At 64.7% G+C, this 16,127-nt stretch overlaps 3 protein-coding genes across 3 annotated transcripts; 1 reads left to right on the top strand and 2 right to left on the bottom strand.

The window, feature by feature from the left end:
- Positions 1–266: 266 nt before the first annotated feature.
- MAP1S (microtubule associated protein 1S) lies at positions 267–9,346 on the bottom strand. The gene is made up of 7 exons (XM_058820962.1): positions 9,208–9,346; positions 7,943–8,044; positions 7,365–7,447; positions 7,147–7,287; positions 3,301–6,418; positions 3,001–3,218; positions 267–1,777 (listed from the first exon to the last, which is right to left on the bottom strand). The coding sequence occupies exons 1-7, from the start codon at positions 9,344–9,346 to the stop codon at positions 1,622–1,624; spliced, it is 3,957 nt and encodes a 1,318-aa protein (XP_058676945.1). The 3' UTR covers positions 267–1,621.
- Positions 9,347–10,074: 728 nt separating this feature from the next.
- Positions 10,075–11,155, bottom strand: LOC131569039 (cocaine- and amphetamine-regulated transcript protein-like). Its single transcript, XM_058821237.1, has 3 exons — positions 10,952–11,155; positions 10,399–10,482; positions 10,075–10,310 (listed from the first exon to the last, which is right to left on the bottom strand). Exons 1-3 carry the CDS (start codon positions 11,090–11,092, stop codon positions 10,203–10,205), a joined length of 333 nt encoding a protein of 110 aa, XP_058677220.1. The 5' UTR covers positions 11,093–11,155; the 3' UTR covers positions 10,075–10,202.
- Positions 11,156–14,146: 2,991 nt separating this feature from the next.
- GADD45B (growth arrest and DNA damage inducible beta) lies at positions 14,147–15,278 on the top strand. Its single transcript, XM_058821068.1, has 4 exons — positions 14,147–14,306; positions 14,397–14,498; positions 14,740–14,953; positions 15,072–15,278. Exons 1-4 carry the CDS (start codon positions 14,269–14,271, stop codon positions 15,183–15,185), a joined length of 468 nt encoding a protein of 155 aa, XP_058677051.1. The 5' UTR covers positions 14,147–14,268; the 3' UTR covers positions 15,186–15,278.
- Positions 15,279–16,127: the final 849 nt, after the last annotated feature.

The following is a 16,127-nucleotide window of genomic DNA, read 5'->3' as shown; positions in this document are numbered from 1 at the left end:
CACCGCAGCGCATCCACCCCCCCCCCCCCCGACCCCTCTGAACCCCCCCACCCGACACCCCGGACCCCCCCAAATCCCCCAACACCAGCTGCACCCCCCCACCCCAAAAAAAAAAAACCCCAAAATCCCTTTCCCACCCCAAAAACCTCACAAAGACCGAGCCCAACCCATCCTTTTCCACCCCTTCCCCAAATCCATGGGGACCCCCCCCCCCCAAAAAAATAAAAATAAAACCCAAAACACAAAGACCCACTGGGAATGATCCTCTTTAATGCTCTTTTTCCACACAATTGCCAAATGGGAAGGTGGCGTGCAAGACAGGGAGTGTGTGCCGGTGGCCACGGGCAGGGGTTGGGATTTGGGGGGATTGTGGGGGGCTTAAAACCACCCCAGCCACCCCAAAAAACCCCTCCCAGCATCCTCCAACCCTTCCAGCTGAGAAAATAATGATATAAAGCACTAAAGGTGAAACATTCAGTGCCCCCTCCCCGAACACGTTGTAGGACGATACAATCAAAGGTAAAAGCCCCCAAGGGCATTTATTGGGGGGGGGGTGGGGGGAGAAAAGATAAATAAACCCCCCCTGAAAAAAAAAACAACAACAACAACAAAAAAAAGGTTTGGTTTCTTGAGTTTTCACGATTTTTGTCTTTTTTTTCTGTTTTGTTTTATCTTAAAAAGTCATTACAAAAAGAGCCATCGAGGAGCCTCCTACAAAAACAGGTTAGTGTTTGTCCCGGGGGGGGGGGAATTTTGGGGTGGGGGGGTTGTCACATTCTGTACCCCCCTTACCCCAAACCCCACCATGACCCCCCCTTTGGTGCTCTCAGCTCATAAAACCCCTTAAAAATTGCACGTGACGTTTGGTTCTGAACAGCTTTCTGCAGCTCCCGGGGGTGGGGGTGGATGTGGGGGGGCTGCTTTTCACTCCCCCCCACAAAATGAGGGGCTGGGGGGTGCCTTTGTCTATCCCCCACCCCAAAATTTTCGGGGGGGAAGGGTTGGGGAGGGAAGGGCCATCAGTGCAGCGAGCTGGGCAGGTCTCAGCCCATGGAGGGGATGCTGCATGTGAGGAGGGGTTACAATCAATTTAGGGGTGTGGGGAGGGGGTCACAGAAGTTTTTTTTTGGGGGGGCACAATGTTTTGGGGTGGGGCAAAATAGCAGGGACAACCCCATAACCCCAACCCCATCGGGGATGGGAACCCCGAGGTTGTCCCAGCTTTGTGCCCCCCAAAAAAAAAGGGAGACCCAACCCCTCCCCCAACACTTTGAGGGTATTTTGGGGAGGGGGGGGATTGTGGCTCATCCAGGAAAAGGGGAAAAAAACCCCAACAAAACACCAAAATTTACCCTGTTCCATCGAGCTGCCCGTGGGGGACGGCTCAGCCCCGCTGCTGGGAGGGAGGGGAGGGGGACACATCCTGCCACCCCCTCGTGTCCCCAGCTGGTCCTTTGTCCCCTCCCCGGGCTGGGTGCAGAGCGTGGGCATGCGGGGATGTCACCCTGGTGTCCCCATCCCTGGTGTCCCCATCCCTCCCCTCTGGGGGGCTCACAGAGGGCTGGGGGGCTCGGGGAGGAGGGACAGGAGGGACAGGGGGTGGCACCCGGGCCGTGCCCCCTCAGAACTCCACCTTGCAGGCGGGGAAGGTCTCGTCCTGCATGGCCACGGTGCTGTTGCTGCCCAGCACGGTGATGCCCAGCTCCTGCTGCCGCTCGTGCGTCTCCTGGTACCACTCGTGCATCACCAGAGAGTCGAAGGTGGGGATCAAGGTCACCTGTAGGGACGGCCAGGCCACCTCGTCACCACCCCCAGGGCTGGGAAGGGGCACCCAGGACACTTTGTCACACGCCAAGCATCAGAAGGGGCACCCAGGGCATTTTGTCACCTCCTCAGGCACTGGGAAGGGGCATCCAGGTCACTTTGTCACCACCTCCAGGGCCGGGAAGGGGCACCCAGGACACTTTGTCACACCCCAAGCATCAGGAGGAGCACCCAGGACACTTTGTCATGCCCCAAATATCAGGAAGGGACCCCCAGGACACCTTGTGCCCCCCTAGTAGTGGAAAATGAACCCCAGGACACTTTGTCAGCCCCCCAAATATTGGAAGGGACCCCAAGGACACTTTGTCACCCCCCAGCAATGGAAAGGTGCACCCAGGACACTTTGTCACCCCCAAGATTTTGGGAAGGAACCCCCAGGACACTTTGGCACCCCCAAGCACTGGGAAAGGACCCCGACGACATTTTGTCATCCCCCAAATATTGGGAAGGGATCCCCAGGACACTTTGCCCCCCCCAAATATCAGGAAGGAGCACCCAGGACACTTTGTCACCCCCTGGCAATGGAAAGGGACCCCCAGGACACCTTGTCACCCCCCAAATATCAGGAAGGGACCCCCAGGACACCTTGTCAACCCCCAAATATCAGGAAGGAGCACACAGGACACTTTGTCACCCCCAAGATTTTCGGAAGGAACCCCCAGGACACTTTGCCACCCCCCAGTATCAGGAGGAGCACCCAGGACACTTTGTCACCCCCTGGCAATGGAAAGGGACCCCCAGAACACTTTGTCACCCCCAAATATCAGGAAGGAGCACACAGGACACTTTGTCACACCCAAGATTTTCGGAAGGAACCCCCAGGACACTTTGCCACCCCCCAGTATTAGGAGGAGCACCCAGGACACTTTGTCACCCCCTGGCAATGGAAAGGGACCCCCAGAACACTTTGCCCCCCCCAAATATCAGGAAGGAGCACCCAGGACACTTTGTCACCCCCTGGCAATGGAAAGGGACCCCCAGGACACCTTGTCACCCCCCAAATATCAGGAAGGGACCCCCAGGACACCTTGTCAACCCCCAAATATCAGGAAGGGACCCCCAGGACACTTTGTCACCCCCAATTATCAGGAAGGGACCCCCAGGACACTTTATCTCCCCCCAGCACCCTGAGGGAGCCAATCCCAGCCCTCCCCTCACCCCAGGCTGGGCACCCACCTGGATGTCGATGCCCCACTGGTGCTTGCCCGCCAGGAGGGCATCGAGCAGCGGGCGCAGCACGCCCTCCTTCAGGTGGTCATCGCCGCTGACCACGTAGCAGAGCGCGCGGATCCGCCGGAAGAACTCCTCGTCCACCGTGCGGGCGCTCCACGAGCCGGGCAGGTACGCCAGGTCCACGTACACCGGGGGTCCCTGGGGGGCTGCAGCCCTGGTGCCTGCCAGGACAGGGGGACAGCGTCACAAAGGTCCCCAAAGCGCCACCCTGCAGCGCCACCCTGCAGTGCCACCCGCCTGTACCTGCTGGCGATGCCCGCCCAGCCGCGGATGCCGGCCGGGCCGCGGCGCCGCGGGCGTTGCTGGAGGCGCTGCTGGACGGTCCCTTCTTGTCCCCAAGGGGTGGCCTGGCCTTGTCACCTACAGCGCTGGCCGCAGGCCTGGCCTTGTTGGCCGAGGGGACGCGGGGGGGCTCGGCTTTGGGGGCCGAGCCCACGCGGGACGGGGTCCTCTTCACCTTGGTGGGCTCCTTGCGGCCGGGGGGCAGCGCCTCGGGGTCCACCATGCAGATTCCGGGCTGGGCAGGGAGGGGACACGGGTCCTTCAGGGGGGCTGGCAGAGGGTCACACGCTCTGGCCACGCCGCGGGGCGGCCGCTCCGAGTCCTCGTCCGACTCCAGCCCGTCGGCCAGGATGGACGGGCAGTCCTCGGTGGCCGCAGGGACGTCGGAGTCGGACAGGGTGGGCAGCGACTCGCTGACCGACGTGGGGGGGGTCTCGCCCGGCCGGCCCCGGGGCGGCGCCAGCTCCTGCGAGGGGTCGCTGTCCGACAGCTCCCGCGGGCTGGCGGCGGCCGAGGGCGACCGCTCGGATTTGGGGTGCTCGAACTCGCAGGGGGACACCAGGCACAGGTCCACGTCGTGGGGCGAGTCCGAGCGGCGGCCGGGCCGCGGAGCCGCATCCCCGTCGGCCCAGGGCGGGTGGTGGCACGGGCGCAGCGGCAGGGACAGCCCTCCTTTGGTGGCTTCAGGCTCCTGCGTGTCCCCGGAGGCGCGGGATCGCCGCCCGTCCTCCGGGGGGGACTCGCTGACCGGCGGCAGCACCTGCTCGAAGGACACCGAGAGCGACTCGTCCACCTCGGTGGAGTGAGGGGAGCCCACCTCGGCCGGCAGCGAGGGCGTGGTGATGGTGGGGGACACGTCGGGGACATCATCCTTGAAGGGGCTGAGGGACAGGCAGCCCGCCTGCTTGTCCGGCACCGAGCCCTCCTTGCCCTCCTTGCCCGCCGGCCACGCGCTCTGCTGCCGGGCGGCGCCGGTGCCCGGCTCCTCGGCGCCATCCTCCACCGGGGACTGGTGGAAGGGCGTGTGGCCGGCGCTGGCCGGCCCCGAGCTGGCCGGGGACATCATCTCCAGGGTCTTCTCCTCGGAGCTGCCGCAGGGATCCTCGGCGCCCTCGGGGCCGTGGTTGAGCAGCCCGGTGGGCGTCAGGTCGAAGTTGACGCTGCGGTCGCTCTTGGGGGTCTTGGCCATGGGTGACGGGGGGCACACGGCTCGCAGGGGGCTGCTCTCCAGGTAGCGCAGGCGCTGGGGGCTCTCGGGGTCTTCCAGGCCGTTCTCCAGGCAGGATGGATCCCCTGGGCGTCGGTTCCCCCCGTTCTCCAGGGATAACGGCTCCAGCTCGCTGTCGGCCGTGGCAATGCCTTCATCTGTGGATTCCTCCTTCCTCCTCCTCCCGCCATCCCGCTCTGCCTCCGGCAGCATCTCCTCAGGGGAGGAGGATTTGGAGCCGTCCGACGTCCCCGGCTCCTTCCGGGCGGTTTTAGCCTTGGGTTTCTCTGGTTCTTTCTTCAGCGTGGATTTCTTGATGCTGCCGGCCTTGGCCAGGGGTTTGCGGCTCTCCGGGACCGGCGTCTTCCGGGCTGGAGCCTTGGCCGGAGCCTTGGCCTCAGCCTTGCTGTCCTTCGAGTCCTTCTTCAGCGTCTCGGCCTTCACCTCCTTCTTCACCACCTTCACCTCCTTCTTGGCCTCCACCTTGGCCTCGGCCCCCTCATCCTTCTTTGGTGGCTTCTTCTCCTCCTTCTTGGCCACCGGCTCCTTCTTGGGTGCCGCTTTCTCCTTGTTTGGCTTCTGCTTCGCCTTCTCGGCCGCCGAGTCCGGCTTGGCTCGGGCATCCTTGGCTTTCTCCTCTTCTGACCCCATTTTGGCCGTGTCCCCCAGGGATTTTGGCTTCTCCTTGGTCCCAGCTTTCACCTCCTTCCTCTCCACCTTCGGAGCCTTCTCCTTGGGCGCCGGCGCCACGGCCTCCACCAAGCTCAGCTTGGAGCCCGACTTGAGGCTCTCCTTGCTCTCCGCCCTCCGCTGCTTCAGCGGCTTCTCCGCCTGCGCCGTCCCCTTTAGGTCATTCTTAGTGACCACGGGGTGCTTGAGGAACTCCAGGTGCTTCACCTTCTCCAGCCCTTCCAGGATCCGCGCCTGGGGCGTGCAGCCGGGGAACAGCACCCGGATGATCTTCTCGGAGCGGCTGACGGGGTGCCACACCAGCAGCACGCACACCGACGTCAGGCACTGCAGGGGCAGCTCCTGCTCCTTGGGGAAGCCGTTCCCCGACCAGTGCTGCAGGAGGATCTCCAGCTCCTTGGTGCCCTTCACGGGGTTCAGCACGTACATGTCCAACCGGCCCACCCCCATCTTCTGGAAGAGCACGGTGGGCTCGGCGCGGGGGCCGCTGTCTCGGGCCAGCAGGTTGGGCCTGATGCCCAACTTGTCCAGGTAGTGCAGGGTCAGAGCAGCCTCATCACAGCTCTTCAGCACCTTTGAGTCGCCCTGGATGTCCTTCAGCTTCTCGGAGGCGTTGAGGAAGACGACGCCCAGCTCGGGCGAGATGAGGTTCTTGGCCCAGTCGCCGTTGCCCTGGGAGCTCTGGGATGGGTCCTCCTCCAGCTCTGCCAGCTTCCTCTGGAGCAGGCTGTTGATGCCAGGCAGGCTGTCGGTGCCCACGTGGGTCACCAGGATGGAGTCGATGCGGTCCAGGTGCCTCACCAGCTTCCAGAAGGAGGACTTGGGGTTGGAGCCGCCGTTGACCAAGACGTTGAAGCCGTTGACGGCGAAAAAAGCCGAGTCCCCTCTCCCGCCCGGGAAGATGTAGCAGCAGGGCTTGGAGAGCTTCAGGAATCCCACCATGGTGGGGGGTTCCAGCAGGTCAAAAGGGGATTGGGGCTCCAGAGACTCGGACAGGTACTCCATGAACTCCTCCAGCCCCTCCATCTCCGGCAGGACGCAGCCGGGGTTGTAGCGCAGCTCGATGAAGTCCTGCAGGTTGTGGTGCTCCAAGCCCGAGTCCCTCCACTCCCCGAAATCGGGGCAGCTGATGGTCAGCCTGGCCTTGGCCGAGGGGTCTGCAGAGCTCAGGATCTCGCCCACCTGCACAGAGGGGCAGCTTCAGGTGGGAGGGGACACCGGGGTCACCCCCATCGCCCACCAGGATGGACCCATGGGGGTGGGACACCTTAAACCACTGGATCCACACCTGCTGCCTGCTTTTTGGGGGGATTTTGGGGTGCCAGCCCCCCCTGCTGCTTTTATGGGGGCTCCCAAGGAGAGGCTTTCCCTGACCCCCACCCTCGCTGAGACTGTGGCCCCCCAGGGCTGGCAGCTGAGGATCTGCCCCACTAAATTACCAGGAACTGCACCCCTAAATTACAAGAGCCTCCACCCCTAAATCCCCAGGATCTGCCCCTCAACCCCCCAGAATCTTCCCCCCAAGACCCCCAGGATTTGCTCCCCAAACTCCCAGCATCTGCCCCCGAGATTTACATTCCCAGATTCCCAGTATCTACCTGACTAAATCCCCAGGATCTGTACCTCCTAAATCCTCAGGATCTGTATCCCCTAAATCCCCAAGACCTGCCCCACAAAACTCCCAGCATCTATCCCCTGAATCCCCAGGGTCTGCCCCACAAAACTCCCCTGAATCCCCAGGATTTGCCCATTTTCCTGCCACAAACCCCACAGCTTTGCCCCACACCTTGCAGGGACCCCCCTGTGAGGAGTGGGGAGGATGTGCCAGCATTCCCAGGAGCTGCTCTATGCTCAGACAGCAGCTCCAGCCCCAAAACCCCCCTGTCACCTTCCCTGTCCCCTTCCCTGACCTCCTTATCAGTGAAGATCTGGATGAAATCCCGCAGGGAGAAGCAGCCGGTCTGCAGCATCAGCTCCCCAGTGTCCTCCACACAGGGCCCAGCAAACACCAGCAGCTTGTGCTGGGACACATCTGTGATGAGGTTCCTCAGCTGGGGACAGAGAGGGGACATCAGCACAGAGGGGACACTGTGGGGACAGCCCCAAGGCTCATCTCGCCCCAGCTCACCTCGTCACACAGGGATTTGTCGGAAGGGTTGAGCAGCACCAGGGTCTCCAGCACATCCCCACGGTGGTGGAGGGTCCTCTGACCTGTGGGGTGACAGCCATGCCCCCCCAGTTTGTCCCCATGGCGGTGGCACTGCCCGGTTTTCCCGTGGAAGAAGGACCAGGGACACATTTCCCGTGTCCTTCCTGCCCAGGGAGGGGAGGGAACCAGACAGGGAGACTCCCCGAAACTCTCTGGGTGCTCCCATGGCAGTTTTGGGGTTCATTTCCCCCTCTCAGCAAGGAAAAACTCACCAGGATCCAGCTGAGGGTGGGGAAAAGGCACTGGAGCAGCCCCAGCTCCGTTTTCCCCTTTCCACCCCTCTGTGGAAAATCCAATTTTTCCACGCTGGAAAAGGAAGAAGCTCCTCACATGGGGATCACGGGGTTTGGATGGGGGAGGCACAAAGCCAGCCCTGTTCCCACAAAATCTGGGGGGAGGGAGCGTCCCTGATCCCAACCCCCATTACCACCCCTCCCTGGCAGCTTTTCCCCCCCTTTTTCCCAGTTTCTACCCCATTTTTTACCCCATTTTTTTACCTTTAACAATGCTGGAGAAGGTGGCCGAGTGCCGGGACACGAAGAGCTTCAGCTGCTCGTCCAGGTTGCAGCAGGTGAGGTCAATGTCCCACGAGCGAATCCCTGAGGAGAAAAACAATAAAAATTTGGGATTTGGGGGGCTCAAACCCCACCAGCACCACCCCAAAACCCCCACACAATGCCAATTTAATGACCCCATTAAATATCCTGTAAAATCCCCTCCTCAAATCCCCTCTGAGGTGTTTTTGGGGTGTCTCCAAGCCCACCTGTGCCAACACCTGCCTGGCAGGTGAGCTCCTTGTGCTGTGATTCACACCCTGGCTCTGCCAAATCCCAAATCCCAAATCCCAACCCCCCCAGGGCACGGAACAGCTCTGCCAACGCCTCCTCAAAGGTGCCAATTAAGGAATTAAAAGATTTGGTGCTACCTGTCAGCACCGGGACAGGTGCAGCACCCGAAAAAAAAAAAAAAAAAAAACCTTCAGGATTTCCCAGGAGGGATTTTTGGGATTTTATTCCCAAAAAAAATTTGGGGTGGCGCCGGGTGCTGCCGGTAACGGCCAGAGAATGGGTGGGGGATGGTGTAACCGGGGTTGCACAAGGGTTTGGGGCCGTTTTTGGGGTGGTTTCGGTGAGGTTTGGGACAGGGAAGGGACAATGGAGTGGGGAATGTGGGTTTGGGATCTGCTCCCGTTGGGATGTCACGGCCTGAGACCCCCCCCAAAATCCGGGCAGGGCTCAGGGAGGGGTGTGGGGGTTGGAGGGGGGTCCTTAAAAAATGTGGGGTCAATCTTGGGGATTTAGGGGCAGATCCCGGGGATTTAGGGGCAGATCCCGGGGATTTAGGGGCGTAGGGAAAGGGGAAGATCCTGGAGGGGGAAAATCCAGGAGGAGCAAATCCCGGAGATCTTGAGAGAATAAAGAGATGGAGGATTCAGACCGTCGAGGGTTTGGGGGCAGGAAAAAGGGGCAGATCTGGGATTTTTGAGGGGCAATCGCGGGGGCTGAGGGGGAGGAGAGGGCGCAGATCCCGGGGGGGGGGGCAGGAAATGGGGCAAATCCTGGGAATTTCGGGATTTCGGGGCGCAAACCCTGGGAAGGCGCAGGGGCGGATCCCGGCGGGCTGGGGCGGAACGGGGCATCCCCATAGGGGCGATCACACCCCGGGACCGAACGGGACCGAGCGCGGCATCCCCGGGGGGGGCTCCTCCGGTGCCGGCGGGGCGGGTCCCGGAGGATCCCGCGGAGCATCACGCGGGTCTCACCTCGCTCCAGCTGCTGCAGGGCGGCGGCCCTGAGGCCGGGCCGGTGGCAGCCGCCGCCCACGATGGCGAGCAGCGAGAAGCGGCGCGGCCCCGCGGCCGGAGCCGCCGGAGCCGCGGGAGCCACCGGAGCCGCCGCCATCTTCGGCGCCCCCCGCCCGCCCCGCTGGCCACGCCCCCTGCGTCACCACCGCCCAGACCACACCCACTGATGTCACCGCCAGCCAATGGGAGGGGCAGAATGGGAGGCGGGTGGGCGGAGCGGAGGTGGGAGAGAGGGGTCTTAAAGGGGCAACGCTCGGGGTGGGGCAGCGGGTGGGGCCCGCGCGGGCGGTGCGGGGCCGTGGATGGAGATTCGGGATCGTGGATGGAGATTCGGGATCGTGGATGGAGATTTGGGATCGTGGATGGGGATGCGGAATTCTAAATGAGGAGCCAAGATTCTGGATGGGGATGCTGAATTCTGGGTGGGGATCCGAGATTCTGGATGCGGATTTGGAATCTGGATGCGGGATTCGGGATGCGGCCGGGCCGGGCCGTATGAGCTCCCCGCATCCCGCGGATCCTCCATCCATCCTCCTCCATCAGCTCGGGAATCCAGGACTCAGATCCAGGACTCACCTCCCTGCCCGTCCCCGCAGCGCTCCCATCCCCGCTCCCCCTCTCCCGCAGCGGGATGAGATTCCCACTCCCTGTCCCCCATTCCCGCCCCGACCTCAAATTCCCGACAGGGAAGGGGGACAGGATGGGACCCCCACCCCCTCAGGAGGCAAAGGGAGCTGGGAACCTCAAAATCCCCGAAAAAAAAGCAGGCGGCAGGCTGGGATCCAATGGTTTAATGTGTCCCTGGACACGGCCAGCCCCACGGGCCGGGGCTCGGGCAGTGCCGTGCGGATCCATCCCGGTGCGGGGACGGGGCTGGGACCCGCGGCTTCCCCTCTGCGCCCCTCCCGGGTGGCAGCCGGTGTCCCCCGTTGTCCCCCGGTGTCCCCGCTCGCTCAGGAGCACTTGAGGATGAAGAGGTTGCAGGAGGTGCCGCGGGGGCAGCTGCAGAGTTTCCCGATGCGCGCTCCGCGCCGCACCGCGCACGGCTCCCGGGGCTCGCACTGCGGGGCGGCACCGTCAGCCCCGGGGCCGGATCCCCGCCAAAGGGGGGTTTGGGGTCCCCCAGAGCCGCCCCCAGCCCCGCCGTACCCAGGGCACCCAGCTCAGCCTCTTCTCCAGCGCCGGCGACTCCCGCGTCCCCAGCTCGGCCAGAACCTCCCGGAGCGCCTCCGCCTGCCGCGGAGAGCAGAGGGGCACCCCGAAATGCCGGGACATCAGGGGCTCCGAGGGGCACCCCGAAATGCCGGGATATCAGGGGCTCCAGAGGGGCACCCCGAAATGCCGGGATATCAGGGGCTCCGAGGGGCACCCCCAATCCCGGGACACCCAGGGACTCCAGAGGGTCATTCCCGGGACGCCCAAGGAAAAGGAACCTCCCGAAACGCCCCAAACCCTCATTGGGGGAACAGGAACACCCCGAAACGCCCCAAACCCTCATTGGGGGAACAGGAACACCCCGAAACGCCCCAAACCCTCACTGGGGGAACAGGAACACCCCGAAACGCCCCAAACCCTCATTGGGGGAACAGGAACACCCCGAAAGGCCTCAAACCCTCATGGGGAGGACAGGAACACCCCGAAATGCCCCAAACCCTCACGGGGGGTGCTGGGGACCCCCCGCCCCGCTCCCCCAGCCCCTCACCAGCTCCGGCTCCTCCCGGCCGTGCCCGGGCGGGCTCAGTCCGGGCCGGAGCTCCGGTACCGGTTCGGGGGTGCCGAGCAGGACGAGGCCGGAGCCCAGCAGGCAGAGCAGGCACAGCAGAGCGTTCTCCATGTTCTGCATGCCCTGGATGCTCCGGGATGTGCCAGGCTCGGCTTTATAGCCCACCCTGGACACCCCCAAACACGCAGTGACGCACACGGGGCGCCTGTGTCCCCCCAAAACCCCGCACTGTCACCGTCACCGGGCTGCGGGGGGGACACAGCGGCCACCGGGCAGCGGGCAGGGACGGACGTCAGAGCCGGGCCCAGGCGGGGACCCCCCGGTGACCCCCCCGGGCCGCAGCCGCTGCCAATTCCGTGAGCAAACAAACACCGGGAGCGGCTCCGGACACCGCTCAGACGGGGGGGCACGGACGGGGAGGTGGGGACAGACGGGGGATGGAAAGGAGGACAGAGAGGGGGACAGATGGGATGGAAAAGGGACAGACGAGGGAACAGACAGGAGACGGACGGGGGGACGGAAAGGGGAACAGACGGGGGGGACAGAGAGGAAACACAAACAGAAGGACAGACAGGCAATACAGACAGGGGGACAGCCATGGGGACAGACAGGGGACGGACAGCGGACAGAAAGGGGGACAGACAGGGGAGGGAAAGGAGGACAAACAGGGGACGTAGGTGGGGACAGACAGGGGACACACAGGGGATGGAAAGTGGACAGACAGAGGGGAACAGACAGGGGACAGAGAGGACATACAGACAGACGGACAGACAGGGAATACAGAGAGGGGGACAGCCTTGGGGACAGAGAGGGGGACAGCCGAGAGGACAGACAAGGGAATACAACAGGGGGACACACAGGGGATCGACAGGGAACACAGACAGAGGGATGGACAAGGGGACAGAGGAGCGCTGCCGCTCTGTAGTCCCACAGCCCTTCCGGGCTCTCCAGCATCCCCAGCGGGGCTCTCCGGTCCCGTTCCATCCCTGTTCGGTCCCTCTATGTCCCTCCGGTCCCCAGGGATCCCCAAAACCCACAGGATCCCCGCAGACACCCGGGACGGGGGGGCACCGGCGGACACCGGCAGGACTGCAGCGTGGGGAACCCCGACCCGGCCACCGCCGATCCTGCTCCCCCCGGTCCGGTCTAGCGCAACCCCCGCAGCCCCGGTCCGGCCGCCCCCAGCCCAGTCCGGTCCCGGTCCGGTGGCCCCTCTCAGTTTCGGCTCCCCCCACTAGGTCCGGTCCCGGTTCGGTCGCCCCCAGCCCAGTTCGGTGCCGGTTTGGTGCCCCCCAACTCTCGGCCCCATTCCAGCCCAGGTCCCGGTCCCGGTTTGGCGGCACCGCGCCGCGCCCACACCCCGAGGCCCCGCCCACTCGTGCTCACAAAGCCTTCTGGGTAATGTAGTATTCGTTTAATCGCGGGGAAAGGGGGCGCTGCCGGACTACACTTCCCAGAAGGCTTTGCGGCGGCGGCCATAGAGAGGCGATGACAGCGCCGCCTGGCGGCTCGGAGGAGTCGAAACAGGAGCGCGGCCATGGCTGTGGTGGGACGCGGGGGACACCGAGGGGACACGGGGGGCACCGGGGGGACACCGACAGGGGACAGCGGGGACACGCACGGAGCGCCAGCACCGCCGTGGGCAGAGGGATGCTTGGGAAATACGGCTCAGGACGCGGCCGAGGGAAACTGAGGCACGGCGTGGCGCCTCCCGCGACCCCCGGGGGTTCACGGACGGGTCCGGCCCTGCAGCTGCGGGACTCGGGGCCAAAGTGAGGCGACCCCGGTGTGCCCAAGCCCCGGGACAGCGGGAGCGCTGTGGCCCCGGCGGGCCCGGTGTGTCCCCGGTGTGTCCCCGGTGTGTCCCCGGTGTGTCCCCGGTGTGTCCCCGGCAGGTGGCGGCCGTCGCCCGCGCAGCGCGGAGCTCCCCGCGTGTCCCCGTTTCCCCCGGCTCTGAGCGCACCGACCCCTCCCGCCCCCTCCTGCGGGTCGCGGTGCACGGACCGACCGCCCCCGCGGCCCGGTGCGTGAATTGCCGCCCCCCGGTGCAGCCCCCGCTCCACCGACAGACCCCCGGTGCGGCCGCCGGTGCACGGACCGTTCCGCGGCCCACGGACCGACCCCCGCTGCAGACCCCTGTGCACGGACCGGCCCCTGCAAAAGCCGCCCGTGTCAGGGGCCGACCCCCGTGCACCGATCGACCCCTGGAGAGACCCCCGGAGCAAGAACCGACCCTCGGAGCAGTCCCCGGTCCCAGGGACCGACCCTTCTGTGCAGCCCCCTGTCCCACCGACCGATCCCCGGTGCACGGAGCGACCCCCGGTGCACCCCCGGTCCCACAGATCACCCTCCGGCGCACTGACCGACCCCCGGTGCAACTCCCGGTGAAAGAAACGACCCCTGAAGCGACCCCCGGTGCACGGGGCGACCCCGCTGTGCAGCCCCCTGTCCCACCGACCGATCCCCGGTGCACGGAGCGACCCCCGGTGCACCCCCGGTCCCACAGATCACCCTCCGGCGCACTGACCGACCCCCGGTGCAACTCCCGGTGAAAGAAACGACCCCTGAAGCGACCCCCGGTGCACGGGGCGACCCCGCTGTGCAGCCCCCTGTCCCACTGACCCACTCCCGGTGCACCGGCTGACCCTCGGAGCGACCCCCGGTGCATGGAGCGACCCCCGGAGCGGGTCCCGGTGCAAGAAACCACCCCCCTGTGCAGCCTCCGGTCCCACAGATTAAGCCCCGGTGCACCGAGCGAAACCCGGAGCGACCCCCGGTGCAACCCTCGGTGCAGGGAGCGACCCCCGGTGCAGCCCCCGGTCCCACAGATCAGTCCCCGGTGCACGGAGCGACCCCGGGAGCGGGTCCCGGTCCCCCGGACCGACCCCAGCCCGGTTTCCCCCCCCGGTTTCCCCCCGGTCCCGCCGGTCCCACGCCCGTGCCCGCGGGGGGGGCGCAGTTTCAGGGCGGGGGTTTCCCCCGCGCTTCCCCCCCCCGCGTTTCACCCCCACGTGGGTCCCGCCGGCGGCGCCCAATCAGCGCCGCGCCCGTGGGCGGTTCCGCGCGGCGCCAGCCAATGGGCGAGGCGGGGGCGCCGCGCGAGGCCACGCCCCTCGAGGAAGGATATAAAATGAGGCGCCGGCCGCGCTTGGGGCTCAGAGCGATCGCGCTGGAGCGGCGGCGGGAGCGGAGCGGGACCGGGGATCGCGATAGCGCCGCGATATCCCCGTCGTAGCCGCGCTCGGGATTATTACTCTTGGAATTTGCCTTCTTCTCCTGCGGATTACAATTGCACCATGACCCTGGAGGAGCTGGTGCCTTGCGATAGCAGCAAGTAAGTGGCGGGCGGCTCGGGGCGCTCGGCGGGAGGGGATCTGTGTTTGTCGCCGTCGCCGCTCACCGGCTGTGCCGTTCCTCCCGACAGGATGCAGGCGGTGAGCGAGGCGGTGGAGCGGGTGCTGGTGGCGGCGCAGCGGCAGGACCGCCTCACCGTGGGGGTCTACGAGTCGGCCAAGCTGATGAATGTGTGAGTATCGCGACACGGCTCTGTCGGGGGGTTTGTCGGGGGGGGGTCTGGCTCGTGTGGCGGGGTTCATCCCGACCCGCTTAGCGCTGGGCTGGAGCGTTTTACGGGGTGATGGTGACCAGACAGAATTTGGGGTGTCTGTCGCGACAGGGGGGTGACACAGAGGAGTGACAGGTCCGCGGGAAGGGGTTCCATTATCCCGAGCTGTCCCGGTCGCCCCTAACCCGCCTGGCCCCCGCAGGGACCCGGACAGCGTGGTGCTGTGCGTGCTGGCCACGGACGAGGAGGACGAGGGTGACATCGCCCTGCAGATCCACTTCACGCTCATCCAGGCGTTCTGCTGCGACAACGACATCCACATCCTGCGCGTGTCGGGCATGCAGCGCCTGGCCGCCATCCTGGGCGAGCCGCAGGCGGACTCCGAGCCCCGCGACCTGCACTGCCTGCTTGTCACGGTGAGCACGGGGGTGACGCGCTGCTGGCCCCGTGACACGGCCGGGGAGGGTGACGGGGCGGCTCGGGGACACGTGTCGGGGCGCTGGTGGCATTAATCTCGTCCTCCTGATCCCTCAGAACCCGCACACGGACGCCTGGAAGGGCCAGGGCTTGGCGGAGGTGGCGAATTACTGCGCCGAGAGTCGCGACAGGAACCAGTGGGTGCCGTTCGTGTGTCTGCAGGAGCGCTGAGCCCTTCCCGGCCTGGACTTGAAAGGATTAAAACCCTTTAAAAAAAAAAAAAACAACCTACACAGCAGGAAAAAAAAAAAACCAAAAAAAGAAGGGAGAAACAGCCAGTTCCAACCCACAACGCCCCACAAAACCCACCGATTTTATTTTTCTTTTGAACCGGAGAGGAGGAAGCGGGAGCGCGGCGGCTGCGGTGGGAATGGAGGGAGCCGGGCCGAGCCCGGCGGGGGACGCTGGCCGGAGCCCGGAGCCCGGTGGTCAGTGGCCGGAGCCCGGTGGACAGTGGCCGGAGCCGCCGGCCGAGGAGTCGTGCAGGAGCTGGGGAGCCCCGGGCGGGCGCTGCGGAGCGCGGGGGTGACCCCCGAGCTGGAAACTGTCGCGATTTTGGGACCCGATGGAGGCGAGGACTGCAGAGAGAGCTGGAGTTTTAATTTTTTTTTTTTTTTTTTTGGTGCACAAACTGCTTTTTCCAAGGAATTACGGACATCTGCACGGATGGACTTGCACCCTCCGGGTGCTGCTTTTGCACTTGGACACCCTGAGCTGAATCGTTTCCAGAGTTTATTCTTCTACCGAGCGAGGAACTAAATCTATTTGCAATAAAATGTCTGACGTTAGTGGTGTTTGCTCTTCCCTGTGTGCTCTGCTGGAGCCGTTCCCAAGGGAGCGGGATCGGCGCTTCCTGGGTGGGTTTTGGGGTGGGCTCTGGGGTGGGCTCCACCTTTTATAGGGCCGGGGGGTTCCCACCCGTGTGTGGCCTCGCTGCTGCTGCTGGAGGAGAAATTCCCACCCCACCCTTCTCTGAATAAGGGTTTTTCCAAGAAAAACACCCACGGGCTCTGTGGGAAACTGAGGCACTGCCCCCACCCCCCCCCACCCCCCCCCAGGCTCGGGGCTGGAGCTTCCCCCACCCGCGCAGAAACCGCGGCCGCCGTGGGAACC

Source organism: Ammospiza caudacuta, chromosome 28 (genome assembly GCF_027887145.1).
Source record: "Ammospiza caudacuta isolate bAmmCau1 chromosome 28, bAmmCau1.pri, whole genome shotgun sequence".
Classification (NCBI taxonomy): Eukaryota; Metazoa; Chordata; class Aves; order Passeriformes; family Passerellidae; genus Ammospiza; species Ammospiza caudacuta.
This window is presented reverse-complemented; position numbering and strand designations above follow the sequence as displayed.